At 41.5% G+C, this 17,177-nt stretch overlaps 1 protein-coding gene and 1 long non-coding RNA gene across 3 annotated transcripts; one reads left to right on the forward strand and one right to left on the reverse strand.

The window, feature by feature from the left end:
* Positions 1 to 1,191: 1,191 nt before the first annotated feature.
* Positions 1,192 to 13,794, reverse strand: eif5b (eukaryotic translation initiation factor 5B). Of its 2 annotated transcripts, none has more exons than XM_077584449.1 (26): positions 13,571 to 13,794; positions 11,330 to 11,440; positions 11,183 to 11,246; positions 10,445 to 10,597; positions 9,871 to 10,351; positions 9,658 to 9,791; positions 9,501 to 9,578; positions 9,076 to 9,226; positions 8,893 to 8,988; positions 8,243 to 8,329; positions 8,103 to 8,162; positions 7,732 to 8,024; positions 7,546 to 7,653; positions 6,243 to 6,353; positions 6,083 to 6,150; positions 5,856 to 5,997; positions 5,651 to 5,782; positions 5,317 to 5,499; positions 5,070 to 5,231; positions 3,833 to 3,964; positions 3,624 to 3,755; positions 3,453 to 3,529; positions 3,216 to 3,380; positions 2,997 to 3,135; positions 1,889 to 2,050; positions 1,192 to 1,757 (listed from the first exon to the last, which is right to left on the reverse strand). In XM_077584449.1, the coding sequence occupies exons 1-26, from the start codon at positions 13,603 to 13,605 to the stop codon at positions 1,650 to 1,652; spliced, it is 3,564 nt and encodes a 1,187-aa protein (XP_077440575.1). In that variant the 5' UTR covers positions 13,606 to 13,794; the 3' UTR covers positions 1,192 to 1,649. The 2 variants fall into 2 exon arrangements, with proteins under 2 accessions (XP_077440575.1, XP_077440582.1); XM_077584456.1 differs by having other exon boundaries at positions 11,330 to 11,503; positions 13,571 to 13,667.
* Positions 13,795 to 15,218: 1,424 nt separating this feature from the next.
* On the forward strand, positions 15,219 to 16,790 carry LOC144062809 (uncharacterized). Its single transcript, XR_013296450.1, has 2 exons — positions 15,219 to 16,012; positions 16,536 to 16,790. It is a non-coding gene; the product is annotated as an uncharacterized LOC144062809 (long non-coding RNA).
* Positions 16,791 to 17,177: the final 387 nt, after the last annotated feature.

Raw genomic sequence — 17,177 nt, forward strand, 5'->3', positions numbered from 1 at the left:
ACAACCATAAGTGAATCATCTTTTTACTTTAGTGTGAATTCAAGCATAAAGTTCCCTCTAAAAACTCGCTTCATCTGTATATCAGCCAGGAACTTCACATGCATTGATTGTAGAGTAATTATCAGACAATATAGCATGGGACTTTCTGCTGTTAGCTGAGCCATGGCCACAGCTAGCTAATTGTTACTACCAGTAGACAGTGATGATGACTTACTTTTTTTCTTCAGAAACTTCCTTCCTTATATCCATCATGACTCCCTTTCTCGGCCGTGATAGACAATGGACGGCGTCCATTGGACGCTAATACAAGCAGGTTAGGAGCAAGCAAACAAGCAGGTAATCATGGACTGGATTTCCAGTAATAAGGAAGTTCAAGTGGAATGGATTAGAAGTGGATAACAAATCATGACATACAAAGTATCTACGGTACTATTGAAGTGAAGGAAATCAATTGATTTCTGATCATATAAGTAATTCATTCCAGTCCATCCGTCACGTTATTTTCCTCAATGCTGCATGTATTTGGAACACTTGGCGAGAGGCACGCACAATTGCAAGCATGGTCGCAGTCGACGACGCAGTGAAAACATGGACTGGATTTTATTTTTTATTTTTTACTAATAAAGACGTTTTCGACACGATTAAGTGGAATGGATTGGATAATGACACGAGAAGCGTGGACGACCTTACACTTGGAAGTAAAATGAAACCAACAGATTTAAGATTATCTTTACATGAATAATGAGGTTATGTGCCTGAATATTTAGTTCATTTCGCTTTCTGTATATGATATATTTAAATATTAGATATATTCAAATCGGTGGGTGAAGACGGACATCTGCTATGTCCGCGCCGAATTGAGGCAGGCGTCGCGGCGGTGCTAGTACCCGCATATGGCAAGCCGATGGCGGGGACTTCCAAGCCGCCGCTCGGCCTCCGCACCAAGAAGTCCACGCAGGTGAGGGGCACCACCCTGAAGCAAAGCATGGTATGAACCGCAAAGTTTCTCTCGTTTGCTTGCCTGTTGACCCAAATCCCAAACCCGGAAATGCATTTTAGGGTAGCGTGAATGAAATCTAGCACGAGTGGGTGACGTCAGAGCACTGTATGTGCGTACTCTGCTGCGTTCAAGTGCGCCTTACATACATTTATATTCCCGTTGCTGACTCATTGACAACAAACGAGTCACTGTTCAAGTTTCATGGGAATTTATTACATCAGCACTTCAGTAAAACATTTCCGAGGGTTGTCCTTTGTCCACTCCGCCGCTGCCAACATGGCCAACAAAGCGCACAGCAAAAAGTATCAACACAGAGTTGTCTTTGCCACTGGCGATGGTCGCCTCTGCTGTTTCCTTGTGTGTTGTACGGTCCCACAATGCACCTCGGCAGAGCCAAAAAGAAGGGGCTGGTTAAACTCGTCAATGTCCGTCTGATTGGAGGCGGAGACAGGAAGCAACAGCAGCCACGAATCAGAGCAGAGAACAAGAAAGACAACAGGCACGTCGGGATACTGAGAGTGAAATGTTTCAGCGTGGCACAGCTTCACCCGCGGCACACCGGACGAGAGCGTTCTCGCGGGTAAAAACTTTTCATTCCATGTCATTACAAGGAAGAGAGGTGCCGCCTCTTTTTTTAAGTGCGAAGTGCTCATATGATCTCAAAGGTCTTCTTCAGTTCCATGATCAGCTGCCAGTCCGACTTCTGCATGTCGTCCCGGAACCAGTTCTTGAGCGCGTCGATGGACGCCCGCGTGATCTGAAACATTGTCAATTGAATCAGTGTTATATTGTGTCACAGCAACAATACTGTATTTTTGATCCTCATGAGCTACTATATTTTGTCATGAATAGTGTTGACACAGAAAACTGGTCCAAGGCGAACTTCACCTTGCTGACAAGAATGTCGGTGGCCTCAAAATGGCGGCCGTACATCTTGGGCGACTCGCCAGGAATGGGTTCAATCTTGATACAGATCTCCTGACCTTTCTTGGCGCTGTCCACTGTCTTGTGGTTGATCTCGATGCTGGTGACCACACCGATGTCCACAAACTGCGACGCACAAGCACTCGTCATCAACAGGAATTTGTTATACAAACACCCCCAAAAGTGTGTGGGACTCACCACTTGAATTGAAAAATTCAAAATTTGAAAACTTTGCATAGGAATTGATGGAAATAAACAGAAAATAGAAACATTAGAATTATGTAAGTTTCTTTAGGATCAAACACAATTTATAATAATATAATATAATATTAATTAATTAATTAATTAATGTTGGCAACAACAAAAATTAAGTTGGAGTGCAGCAGGACGATCATTTATTTATTTTTTAGGTACAAAACAAGAAAATGTTTAGACACTTAAAAATATAAAGACAAATTAGAAAAAATAGAAACACTAATTATGTAACTTCCTTTTGGACCAAACAAAATTTATAATAATATACATTTATAACAATATTTATTTATGTTTGTTGGCAAAAACTTTTAATTGAAGTGCAGCACGTGCACTGTACAGTAGGATGATTTTTTGGGGTACAAAACAAGAACATGTTTAAATGTAAAAATAAATAAATAAAAAATATTAAGACAAATACAATTCTTTGCAACACTATTATTATGAAAGTTCCTTTTGGATGAAACAAAATGTATTAAATTTGTTATTTTAGAATTTAAAAAAACTCAAAAAATAGTATATTTTTTTTTGATTGTTGATTTTGTAATTGTGGAGTGTAATAATTGAAATTGTAATTGATATTTGATTAATTGCACATCGCTAGGAACCGCCAATACGTTCCAGACTTCACCACAAAAATTGCAAATTGCATCGATGTCTGCTTATAACAAAACTAAATATTCATACTTGAATATAGATCCAATAGATTACCAGTTAATTCCCATGTAAAGTTTCCAATTTGGAATATTTCTAAAATTCCACGTCTTAAATTCCCATGCAAATGAAGAAAACATTTCCACCCCTTTGCAAGCTTCCTCACCCCTTTACTGGGAACGCACATGGGCGTCCCTTGCCGTAAGACGCCAGCTTCCACAGTCACGCCCATTACGATGGGATCTCTGGAGTTGAAGATGAACTGCGGAAGGATGCGGATCTTCACCGGAAACACCGCCACGTGTCTGAACGCATACAAACACACACACGCTTGTCAATCAACAGCCACACACCAAACATGGGCGGACATTTTGCTCACGCCTACTTGAACTCTTCCTGTTTGGCTTTCTTGTAGTCGTCGCGGTACTTGGTGAAGGCGTCAAAAAGATGGTAGATGATTTCCGCAGAGAAAATGCGGACGCCGAAGCTGTCCGCCATTTCCTGGCCCTCTCGCTCCACCTTCACATCGAACGCGAGAATCACAGCGTACCTGCGGCCATGAAGCGACATGAGAGCGGACACCAGCTCGTTGCATAAGAAAAGTGAAGAGAGGCGGACGTACTGTGGGTCGTGCTCCAACATGGTTGAGGCCTTCATCACATCCCTCTTGTGGACTGGACCGATGTTAATGCCAGCGTACTGCACACGCAAACACACACGTCGTTTGCTTGTCATTCCTGGCACAAAACAAAATTTGGGGCCGCTGTCATAACATAACCAGACTGCTACTCACCGGTACTTTAGATGTGCGCAGAAACTCGAGCAGAGCCTCGAGTGATCCCAGCGTGGACGCCTGCACGTAAACGCCTTTCTCCTCCAGCTTGATGGAGCTCAGAGTTTGTTTGAGCTCAAGGATAAGTTCATCCTAAAAACCAGTAGTAGAGATCAGCTGTGTGATCCTGCGAGTGTGTGTGAAGTGTAATCGGAGGGGGAGTACACTACCCTCAGGACAGCTATTTCATCATCTTTGTGTGCCACCAGCAGGGGGAGCCCCGCCAACGTCTTTTCCAGGTCTTTACCCAGAATCTTCACACCCTGAGATGTCGAGACTTCTTTGTGCTTCTCATATTGGTTCTACATAAATAAAATAAATAAATAATGAATTAGTTGAACATTAATGCCATACAATAAGAAGGCTTAATAATATACATCACAAAATAAAATTTTATAGCATTGGCCACCTGAAAAAAAAAAATTATTCTAGAAAAAATAAATCTAGATTGCTCCGGTAGTGCTATTGGCTAATAGGAAACTAGTATTTGGTGTCAAAAAGTACATACAGGGTGTCCATAAAGTCTCTTTACAATTTAAAAAATATATATCACAGAGGCAGTTGATGAGATATCTTTACCGGATTTGTTTTATTTTAATCGCTTTTTATTCACATTAAAAGTTTGTGTTTCAGATACTGTGTTGATAGATGGGAAACTGATGTTGAGGCTATCCTGCAGTGAACATGGCAAGAAATCGAGTACCGTCTTGATGTGCTTCGTGCAAATAACGGCCCATGTAGAGGTCGATTAACTCATTTGCTCCTAAAAATTTATTAAACGTTCTTTTAATATTGCCATGGTCCCAAAAACATATGTTTTTTAATACACAAAATATACAGAAGACTTTGATGCAGCCTCCGACCTGAAGAGGTCGATTAAAGCAATGGTAGTTATTACAAAAAACGGCCAGCAGGTGGGGGCAGAGTATAAGAGATCAACCAGAGCCATGTTGCAAAAAACTTTCCCCCAGTGTTTTAAACAGGTTTGCGAATAATGCTAAAACTTATAAAACATATTCTAATGCTAATAGTTGCAAAATGGAAACAGATGGAAATACTTTTTTTCCTGATGAAAGAAGGGACTCTAGTCTTTCTTTTGGTAGGTTTGGAGCAAAGGGGGTTGCTTCAGTGAAAATGGCTGGGAATGAATGAGTTAAAAATAAAGTTAAAAACAACTAATAATCACTCATTAAGAAAGGAAAAATCTAGTTAAAATATCTCAACAGCTGCCTTTGTAATACATTGTTTTAGACTTTATGGATGTTGATGTTGATGGGATAAATCTTGTATACGCACTTTTGGCAATTTTTTTCGGTAATCATATTTTCATAAAAAAATTTATGATAAGCCAAGCCCAGGTTAGCAGTAGCACATTAAAATGTGTTGGCGTTCTAATGACCTGCGTACCTTGACCCGGAGCTCTTTAAGAGGTGGTGGGAGGAGCAGCCCTCTAATCTGCGTGATGATTGGTCCGTCCACTCCGGGGACGAGGATGGTCTCGCCTTCCCGTAGGCGCCCGTTGATCAGGATGACATCTATGGTGGTGCCCATCCCAGGCAAAGCTTTGACCTGACACACATGCAAGATCCGCATGTATTCGTTTTTTTTGTTTTGTTTTTTTAAAAGACGAGTGATTTCAGGTCAACTCTGTTACCTCCATGACCTGAGCCCGGAGCTCTTCGCAATGCGCGACCCGGCGGGCCAACATGGTCTGAGTGAGCTCGACCAGAAGCGCGATGAGATTTCCGATCCCGTCGCCGCTGTGAGCCGACGTGGGAACCAGCGACACAAAGGTCCGCGGGTCCTTGTTTTCGTAGAACAGGGCGGCGTTGAGACTCTGACGACATCAACAAGGTGACATCAGGTCAGAGCAGCAGATTTGGAGAACACACTGGGGTTGCACAATCATGGGAATTTTCTAATCAGGACGTTTCCATGACAATTATGCGCACACGTTTGCAAGCCTAGCAAAGCCCATCAATGTGCACCTGTTGAGCAAACTCCACGATGATGGCCTTTGCCCTCTCATCAAACTCATCCTTGGTGTTTTTCTTCTGCTTCTTCAGTGTCGCCAAGACGTCCGTCTCAGGACTCCTCTTCCAGTCGTACAAACGGTCAATCTGAAGCGAAGATTAGCCGTTAGCATCACAAAGGATCTTTTCGCTACTAGTAGGGCAGCTGACAGGAAGTCACCTTGTTTAGCGCCACGATGAAAGGACACTTCTTCTCCTTCAGCAGGTTGATGGACTCGATGGTCTGAGGCTCCAAACCGTGCATGATGTCCACCACCAGGATGGCGATGTCACATAGGGAGCTACCTCGGTTCCTCAAGTTACTGATCAAGTACGAGGACTTGTTAGGCAAATCACACTAGGCCACATGATACATCTCAAATCAGCTCATCTTTGACAAACTCTCACCTGAAAGACTCGTGCCCTGGTGTGTCGATGATCAACATGCCAGGAATCTTTATGCCTTCTCTGTCAAACTACACATGCACAAACAATGAAAACTTTGCAAACAATTTGTGTGTCTCTCCTGTTTTGTTGTCGTGTTCATGTGTACGTGTCAATGTCGTACATTTTTCACCATCTTCGTCTGATCTTCGATCGTCTCTTTCGGGACGTTTGTGGCACCGATCTGCTGTGTGATTCCTCCTGCCTCGCCGTCCTGAACGTGGGTGTGTCGCAGCTGTGTGAATGACAAAGCAATAAAGAGCCAGAAACAAGTTAATAGCCAGAAACCATCCGTTTTCTTCCACTGATTTGGAATAACCACAAACCAGTCGACGAATCGATTCTGCACTCAAAAACTAGTATTGTTGTACCCTGACTTAAGAATTTAACAGAACAATCTGACTCATGGTACTTGAATGAACTTGTCTTCCATTTTTGGGTTGTTGTTTCTTGTGTGCGTAATTTTTCTCATTTTGTTTTTCATACGCTTTTAGATTTTTCTGCCTTTCTGTCAAATATCTGACATTTTTGGCAATTTTATGAATTTTCTGCCTTTCTTCTTCCAGTTTTTTATGGCAATTTTTTTACTTGATGCCATTTTGCTATCAATGTTCTGATTTTATGGTCATTTTCATGATTTATTGTTTTGTTTTTGGAAATTTTGTAGTTACTTTTTTAATGTTTTCTTTTCTGCCTTTTTTTTATTTAATTTTTATTATTATTATTTATTTTTATCATTTTTGTAGAGACCGACATGTAATTGGTAAGTTTCTGCCTTTCTTTGTTTTTGGACATTTTATGGATACTTTTTGAATGTTTTCTTTTCTGCCTTATTTATTTATTTTGACATTTTTGGCAATTTCATTGACATTTTATGGTAATTTTCCGCTTTTGACCTTCCTTTTTGGACATTTTATGGTCACTTTTTGGACATTTTAAAAACTTTTTCATCTACCTTTTGTCTTTTTCTGACAACATAAAAATTTGGGACTGACATTTTTTATGTAGATTTTTCTAAATCTAAATCATTAATTCGTTTATAGAATATTTCATGTAAAAATAAATATGTAAAAAAAAATAATAATTCTACAAATACATTTTTAAGAAATCTACAGGGAGCCGCATGAGAGGGACTAAAGCGCCACATGTGGCTCCAGAGCCGCAGGTTGCAGACCAGTGGTATAGAGAGATTAACAAAGATACATTAGTTGTATCATTTTCTGACCGATTACATTTACACCTGATTATCTCTCACGGCACACTGCTGTGGCACAGTGGTTGCAAATCAATCATTTACAGAAAGACGCAAAAAGCAACATGATGCAAAGGGGCTGTAATTCCCAGGCTTCATGAGGAGTTTCAATGCCAGGCTGGGGAAACTCTGAGCCATGTGAACCACTACAATACCAAGTCAGCTACGTGTGTACCTTATCAAGGATCTTGGTCTTTCCGGTGTCGACGTGTCCGAGCACACACACGACCGGCGCTCTCAGTCTGTTTATGTCAATGTTCTTGAGGTTGTCCGCTCTCCGTTTCTATGACAACACAAACATCTAGTTCGGGATGAGTGAAAAGAGGTGAGCGCTCCCCCCTCAGCTGCTCTGGACACTCACCTCGATCCGCCTTTTAGCTCGATCGTACAGACGCTCCTCTTTGGTCCTGTCGTCGTCGTCATCGTCGCTCTCACTGCTCTCATCTTCACTCTCCTTTGCTTGCTGCTTCTTCCCCTGACCCCCCGCCACGCCCTTGGCCATCTCCTCCTCTGGCGCTTCCTCGCTTTCCTCTTCCCCCTCGTCATCATCATCCTCATCATCTTCATCCTCTTCCTCCTCCTCTTCTTCGCTGGCGGTGGGCTGAGGTGGGACAGCGGACTCCTCTTTTACCTCAATGCGGACTTTTTTTAACTCTGCCAGAGGATCACTCAAACCATCAGCAGTTGCAATTGGCTGCAGATACTTCCAACCGATCCTGCTTCAACACTAACCTTTTTCTTCGTCACTGGCAATCGCCTCCCAGTCGTCCACGGCAAAATCTGCCTTCATCTCTAAAAATGCACCCACAAAAAGCCACCAGTTAAATTTTGCCGCATCTATCCTCCACATGTATACACCTCCTACCTCTCACCTGGCTCTATTGGCGGCGTCACTGCCTCTATTGCCGGGGCAACGGGCTCTATCGTTTCTGATGTTGGCGAGGTCACCGCAGATGTTTCTGTGAAATAGATCACAATACATGACAACGGTTCTGAATTCACATTGAACTATGGGTGTACTTGACCGTTTCCTGAAAAAACTTGGTTAGCATAGGATTTGGTTAACATATGATTTGAAACAATAATATCTATGAACTAACTAACTAAATGAGAAATGATTCACATTTGAGAGGCTGAAATCGGATGACTTTTACTTAAAAAATGTTTTAAAAAAGGAAGAAAAAAGAGGAGAAGAATGAAGAAGATTTTTTTTAATTCATTTCTATTTTTTTGGGCAACATGCTTGCTAGCAAGAACAATGTTTAACTGGATTTCTGTGTTCTGTGTCTCCATTCACCATTTAATTTTCTGTCTATGATTTATTGCCATCGAGTTTTATCTCAACCAGTGTTGGACAATTTGGTTATTTAGTGCTTTGGCCACTATGGAGAATAGATGTTGAAAGCAATAGATGATAATTTGGCTCATAAAAGTACATTTACACCTGAAAAATTTTCAATTAGCAAGAAGGGGGGAAACAGTGAAAAGGGGAATTTGTAAATAACAAATTGGTTCACCATACCTTCTGAAGTTTGCGTGATCGGCTGCTTCTTCTTCCTCCTGTCCATATAAACCGGCTTCTTCTTTGGCACAGAGTCTTTGGATGGCACCACCACTCCTGCACAATGACACAGGTCAGCTGGTGATAGGAAAAGTAACCGCTGGTGGTCAACCACGGGAGAAGCTAGCCGATTGGCCAACACACCTTGAGCCTGCAGCACTTTAAGGGTGGCTTCAGCCCGAGCCCGAGCCTCCTTTTGGGATTTAGTCATTAACTTCCCTTCCTTCTTCAGACGCTCCTTCCGTTCCTTCTCCTTCTGCTTCTTCTTCTCCTTGCGCTCCTGATCAAGACGCTCCTGCATGGTGTCAAGAGGTCAAACGTGAGTTCCACAGAAAGACCAGAAAATGAACTCAAGCTATTTATTTTACCTTATATATATATATATATATATATTTATTTTTTTAAGTACTTTATAAGGCTGAAACAATTACTCAAATCATCTGATTTATTAAAAAAAAAAAAAGTCAATGCAAAATCACTTGACACCCAATTATTATTATTATTTTTTGATGGTACATTTGAAGCGCCCTCCTCAACAATAGAGGTTGGTTCTGTTGTCTGGTTTTTACCTGTTCCAGCCGCTGTTTCTCCAACTCTTCCAGCCTCTTAATCCGTTCCTCCTCCTCCTTCTTGGCGCGCTCCTCCTCCTACAGAGACGAAAAGGAGCTCTGATATCTGGGGAGCATACTAACCAACGAGTTCTCCTCCACACTTTTAACATCACACCTCTTTCATCTTGGCCAGAGCTTCCTGCATGGCCTTCACCGTGGCCTTGCTTGGACCCTTTTTCTTCTCCTTCTCTTTTTCCTCCTTCTCCCCTTTCTTTTTCTTCTTATCCTTCTTCTTCTTGTCACCCTCATCTGATAAAACAAAAACAACAAGGAGACTTTTTTTTTTCTCCATCGCATGTGCCGGCATGCGTCCGGGCAGATATCTTACCCTCATCTTCTAGCTCTGCTTCTTCCTGCTCATTCACATTTCCATCTGCGACAGGGAGCACCTGTGGGGGTGCGGTCTCTGCAGACTTCTTCTCTGGTTCTTTTTTGACGTCCCCGCTGGCCTCCTTCTCCTTCAGCATCTTTTGCTTGAGCCTCTCCTCCTCTTTCTTCTTCTTCTCCCGCTCCTTTTTCTCTGCTTTCTTTTGGGCCGCCGTCTTCATCTTGGGGCCGCTATCTTCGTCCTGTTCATCCTCATCGTCGCTTTTTGCAGCTTTTCCCTTGTTCTTATTTTTCTTGTCCCTCCGAGAGGTGAATTCCTCATCTTCCTCGGAGTCAACATCTTTCTGATTTTTAGCTGTGCCTTCATTGTTGCCTTCGTCAGAGCCGGAAGGTCTCTTGGCATCTTTCTTCAGTCCTTTGGTCTTCAAACAAGACCGTGAGTCGCTCTCCTCATCAGACTCGGATGGAGCAGAAGGTGCCACCTTGAGGTGCAACACTGACATTATTAACGACAGGCACGGTTTATAAAAAATAAAAAATCAATACAAATTAGCATAACTTCTTCTCCGCCCCACCTTCTTCTGCTGTCCATTCCTCAGCTCATCATCTGCACCTTCGGCTTTATTTCTCTCCACTTCCTCAAGACTGGCACTCTGCACCTTTCCCTTCCTGGTTTTCTTCTTCTCTGCTTTAGGAGGCTCCACATCGTTTTCCACAGCATCGTCTTTCTACAAAGAAACAAAGTTGAAGGCAGCTTGGTGAAGAAACATGACAAATTGGGTTGCAAAGGGGTGGAACATTGAATAAATAGAAACATTGTGTTTTGTCATAAGCCGACATCCATGCATAAAAGCACAAGTAACAGGCACAGCACCTCAACAGATTTATTGGTTAGCATATCAAGTTTTAAGTATTTAACTGAGCAATTATTTCTTTGAAGAATAAAAACACGAATGTTGTTTTAACTACAACTAACTTCAACCCCTACCAAAATAATTGAAACATTTACAAAATAATCTCATTAACTCATGCAAAATAAATAAATAAAAATACATTCATGTGATACATTAACATGTTGCTCCACCACTTCTGTTCAAATATTTGTTACTACAATGTCAATGCCAGTTGTCGTTTGCTTGACAAAAAAAAACTCTTGTAACTCAAAAAAGTTCCCTATTAGAAAGCCAACTGTCAATTTAGGGAAATACATGATCTATTCTCACAAATTCTCATGAAACGTTTGCAACTTTGAAAATTTCTGTAGTATTGCAACCCTATCGACAAATGTGCCAGGCATTCAAAGACTGTTTTACCATCCCCTGTCCACCATGCGTCTCCAGAGTTAATTCCTCCAACTCCTTCAAGATGTCATCCTCACTGCAGCAGCAGACAAAAACATGTTATGAGATAATTTAGTAAAGTGGAGGCGAGATGATAGGGAAAAAAAGGATGTCACATACTCATAGTCATCCTTCTTGGCTCCCTTTTTCTTTTTCTTCCCTTTTGACTCCTTTGACGCTCCAGCTCCTTCGATCTCTGCTGCCAGAGCATCGATGTCGTCATCTTTAGTGCTGATGGAGTCAAAATCGGACGGTCAAACAAACACTCTCATAAACCTGCTCATTCTGGTTGCTCTGTTGGAACAAACACACACGCTGCTGACTCAACAACTTGCTCGCAGCGTTGACTGTTCATCAGCCCCTAGTAGAATTAACTTAGTGTGAAATTTGGGCTCGTTACGTTATAGCTATTATTTTGTTGTATGAATGGCAACAGGTGTATACACAACTTAATTGTACCATCTGCCATCTCAAGGAAGAGCACAAATTGCTCAACCTGTCACTATACATCGCAAACAAAGATACATTTTTGGCACAACTAGGTGAAATTTGATGATTTCTAATACTAAATGCTGTGTGTTTGGAAATCACTGAACTATACCTCTGATCAAATGCAAGGATTTTGTCATATGACATAGTGTGGTTGTACAAGTTTGCATATCCTCTTATTAACGGGCATATAGCTGAGTTCAGGATTAACCAATCACATTCAACTCATGTTAAACGGGAGTCAGCACACGACTGCCAGCGTTAATGCCTTTTATTAACCCCAAATCAAGTCAAATTACTCTACTAGGCTTTCCCTGAAATGTATTGCTCTCTAGCACAAATTTGACTGGTATTTGGAACTGCGCATAAATCCTCAACCTTGACTAAGGTCCCACTTTAAATGATGGCAGGTGTATGTTGACAACATCACTACGGAGGGATGTGATGTTATAGTAGTGAGTTTGGTATCCAAGAATGCACAGAAAAATGTGTTCTTATAGGCTACAATTTTTCAGTTTGGTGCAACAGACTTCAGGTTTAAAGGGCTAATCTAGCTCAGGTTCTTCTGGTCCATCTATCTCCATGAACAATGACAGTATTGTTCACAAGATCACTCAAGACATACCAAAACTTTGGCTGAACAACACAAGTCCCACCAGTAAGGCAAATTAATTGAGCTAAATAGGGACAGAAAGTTTAATGCAGGGGTCAGCAACCTTAATAATAGTGCATCAGATTTATATAGCAGTTTGTCTTTTGCTTTGACAATTAGTACGGATCTGGTTGGGCCAGCATCAGGGAACTTCAGGGGCCGGACACATATTCACAGAGTGGCAGTGGGCCACTGTTAATGTAGAACCCTGTGTGATGTGTTCTTGGATTTTTGGCTAAAAAGTTACTGAACCAATTTCAAGTAATTGATTCGTTTTGGACTGTATCCGTCTAAATGAACCAATATTCTTCTTCATTCAAAGTTGAATTGTTATATGAATTGTTGGGCAATCTAGGTCCAAAATTATATATTTTTAAAAACTTATTTTTTTAAAGAAAAAACTGCCACGGTCTGCCTTTAGCCACAGGTGCTTCTAACTCAACTAGCAGGTAAACAAGCTCATCGTCACCTGTTGAGTAAAAACACCAGCTTCTAAAGCCAAACTGTTTCAGGGTTCTTACTTTCTGGACCTGGATTCCACAACCCTGGTTTTACCCCTAGTGGAGTAGTAAACGTAGCTAGTCTGGAAAACTCCTACGCCTGACGTCACTCACTATTAGGCCTGGCTCCTTAAAGGCACACACTATCACACACATTTACCAGTCTGAGTTTCGGCTTAATCACACTTTACAAGTTTTCACGCTGTCTTTTATGATATTTTTGTGATTGTATTTTACAAAACACATCTATTTTTCGTGATGACAAACATGACAAAAACTTTCTGGTGCTTTTTGGGAGGCTTGAACTACCAATAGTCAAGCAACGAATCAGACACGTAAGTAAAAGTAGCAGAGTAATCTTTAGGTGACTCTCTGGCTTCGTTTGATAACCAGCTGGATGCTAGCGCTAGCCGGCTAACACGAGTGACTCTCAGCTAACACGCACAAGCAGAGCGCCGAGATTGGCTTTGAGCGGTCTAAGCGCACAATACGTGACCGCCCTGACTTAATGGATAATATTTGTTAAACTGCACTATTTCCACAATTACTTCTTCCCTGCCTCCGTTCTGGCACCCGTCGACTCGTGGTTAGCTTTAGTTAGCTGCTAAGCGAACCGAGAAACTCCGTGGCGCCATTGGGCGCGTTTTCGTCATGGCGCTCAGTGCCGCCGCGTGTCAGCGAAGGCAAACCCTGCGTTAGCCCTCGCGGGTGCTTCTTTACCTATCCTCCCCGGATTTCTTCTGTTTCTTTCCCATCCTTAAAGCCGATGTTCTCCGCTTCTCCACGCACACCGCACTCGGATGGTTCACATCGATCAAAGATCGTCTAGTGTTTGCGTGGACAGGAGGTCATACTCTATTTACTTTTCCTGATTATCGAACGAGAAAGACGATGAAATTGTTTAATTTGATAGGGTATCGAGTGCAAGATAGCGCAGTGATAATCGCGATGATACACGACAAGTTGTGCTACAATAAAACAAAGACAAGCACACCCAACAAGTATTTTAGTCTGGTCCTCAGAAAAAGCACAACGTGAGACATTCTTTTTCCGTGATATTGCGAGTAAGCACGCTGCGCATGGGCGCTGCATCCAATGTTACGCCATGGGTTCAGTTCGCCACAGTTGGTCAGGAGAAAGCAAATGATTACAAATAAACAAAAACTAAAAGCACTATTTTCAACCTTTTGTGAGCCAAGTGAAGGATATTATAACATTTTAATACCTATTTTCATATATCAATTATTGTTACTGATCATGAACATTTTAATTCTTCATTTTAAGTTTGTCAAAGTGTCTTGTGTCCTGAGCAGGGCACATGATGTTGACCTCGTATGCTCTGGGTTTAAAGCTGGGACCATGTTTTGTCTAAAAAAGTTCCTTCTCATCACTTTGTGCGAAAACATATTTTAGCCCTTGATTTTGCTATACACTGATTGGTCCAGAATTTCTTGTTTTTATTTGTACACGTACATTGTGGTCTTGAACAGAACTTGCTTTGCTTTTCCATTAGTCACGGTCATTGGTGCTTTTGGGTCAAATTGTAAGTGAGATTTTGTTATGGAGAAGAATACGAAAAGTGCCTTGAAAATATACATATTTTGGCTAGAGACGAATACAGCTGCAACTGCACTAAGAGTTCTATTGTTTGACATGTCCTTCAACTGTATAACACATTTGCTCATTCATGAAGGGAGAGATATTCTGCTTGGAGACTGAATTGTAATAAAAGGCTGGCCCTTCGAAAGAAGGGGGTGCATTGTTGATCAAAACCTGTCGGAGTTTGATTCAATGGTGTAACAGGAGATCTCCTCTAAGAATTATCCTGCGCAGGAAACTCTGTTCATTTCTCATCTCACCAGTTGGTTTATTGGACACGCAAAAGTATGGATTAATAATCACACCCATCACAAGGCACATACACTACAGTACTACCAAAACTATTTGATCTCATGCTTTGACACACAACTGACATACCGTCAGTTCAGAATCGTTCCTAATCCAAATGGCATGCAACTGGTGGCACGCTGGCTATATATATATATATATATATATATACATATACACATATACACACACACACACACGCACGCACACACACACACACACACGCACACACACACGCACACACACGCACACACACACACACACACACACACACACACACACACACACACACACACACACACACACACTTGCGGGTGCTGAACTGCAAATATGGATGGACAGCCGTTTTAAATTGTAATATCGCCATTCACTACTGGGTGGCAGACATGGCTCAGTAGCCACTGATCTGTATATATAACTAGATAGCCGATAGGCCAAGACCTTTGAAGCCGCGAGCCGCCATATTACTACTCCGAATAAACGTTTCTCGGCATACGATCCTATACATTTACAGTACCGAAATTGGAGAACATTTGAGACAGTACTTAGTAGAAAGAGCATGATTTATGATGTTTTAAATTTGTTAAACTTAAACAAGAGGAGTTCAGACATTTTACAACTTGCCTTAAATGCATGTATAAATGATATACTTAAAAACAAAAGGTGCCTCTGCCAAATCTTTTTTTTGTGCTGAGCGATAAAAGAAAAAGCGGGTGTTCAAAGAAGCACATACCGCCACAGTCCACTTGTTAAAAAGGTGTATAAATAGTGACCACCCCATCACCACTGCCCCATATACTAAGAGCCTACGAGCTGTATATGTGTAATCTGTACGTATACGTGAAGTTTATATAGGTCTGCTCGCGAGATGGGAGCAGTATGATGGCCGCCCTGTGTCTTCAACGGCTTGCAAGGGCGTGTATGGGCTATCCGCTATCCAGTAATACGTACAGATCAGTGATACTTGCAGCGCGGTTTCAGGGTTACTACGCTGTGATTTGTCAACTGCTGGTCACATGACATACGGACGCCATGTTGCTACCCAGCCGCTGCGTTAGACACAGTTGTAATGTTTTGCGATAGGTGTTTCTGAAGCATTGTTATTACTTCCATGTTCCAATCATGCCTTGTTGCTCAGCTAAGCGTTGCTCACAACGACCAGGCAGAGGTGTAATGATGCATCGGTTCCCTAGAGACCCACAGAGGAGGAAATTGTGGGAAGTGCATGTCAAGCGAAAGGACTGGAAAGCAAATAACACTTCATTTTTGTGCGAAGTAAGTAAAATAACACGATTTGAAGTATGCGGGACTGCACAATGCAGCCTTCGATCTCGTCCAATGAGTGAATTGTGCCGTCTGCCGTTACTTTTTTTTTTTTAATTTACTTTATTTTTCTCTCATGGCATATTGAGATGCCATCGAACAAGGTGGGGAGGAGCTGTGTGGAAAATATGCCGCGACACCTCTCAGCACTTGCACATTAATATTTTTTTCCCCTATAAACGTAACTTCAATTATAGAGTTCTAGACGTTGTATAACTCCGGCCCTAAATTTTAGTCTGAATGACTACTTTTAGATGGGATCATTTTGATATCACAATCGTGTAGGTAAGGGATATACAATTGTTTTGAACATTACTGTACATGTCAGAATTAGTTGTAAATTTGATGAAGCACAAACAAAATACTGGAGGTTCCAGTCTTTTTATTTTATGAAAAACATGTGCTACAAGTTCTCTTCAGTCCTTGTGTGTGATGGCTGCATATAATTAACACTGTTACTTTATTTTCTCTGCAGAAACACTTTGAGAGATCCCAGTATGAGACTAGACAAGACGGGCTGAAGAAATTACGTCCAGATTCTGTACCAACATTGTTTGCGTACAATTTAGCAGTCCAGAGGCTCCCTCAAAAGCGGGGCAGCAAGGATGCCAACCTATCGTCTGAATCAGCAGCAACAGTGAAGAGAATCTGGATCGAGCACTCTTACAGTAGTACTCGGTCACAACCGCCTAGTCCTGCACCCTTAATAAAAACTGAAATACAATCACAACCGCCTAGTCCTGCACCCTTAAATACTGAAATACAATCACAGCCGCCTAGTCCTGCACCCATAAAAACTGAAATACAATCATTTCCATGCAGTTATCCGGTATCATGAAATTGGATGTATTGCATCTAAGTTTCAGACATAGCATAGCACATTTGTATTCATACATGTATGTTCATCTCAAAAATAGTTTTCATCATTCTCCTATGAAGCCATAAACTTGATATTGTACCAATGTACAAATACGTTCATTCATTATGCCTTCTATTCATGGTTGATATGTATGTGTGTATGGCATGTCTATATGTTCTGGGTTCCGTTTCATCAAGAGTTATAATTGAAAATAAAAACATAATTTATTTCAATTATAATACAAAGTCAATGGGCTTA

The sequence above is a fragment of the Vanacampus margaritifer genome, chromosome 1 (assembly GCF_051991255.1).
Source record: "Vanacampus margaritifer isolate UIUO_Vmar chromosome 1, RoL_Vmar_1.0, whole genome shotgun sequence".
NCBI classification, from domain to species: domain Eukaryota; kingdom Metazoa; phylum Chordata; class Actinopteri; order Syngnathiformes; family Syngnathidae; genus Vanacampus; species Vanacampus margaritifer.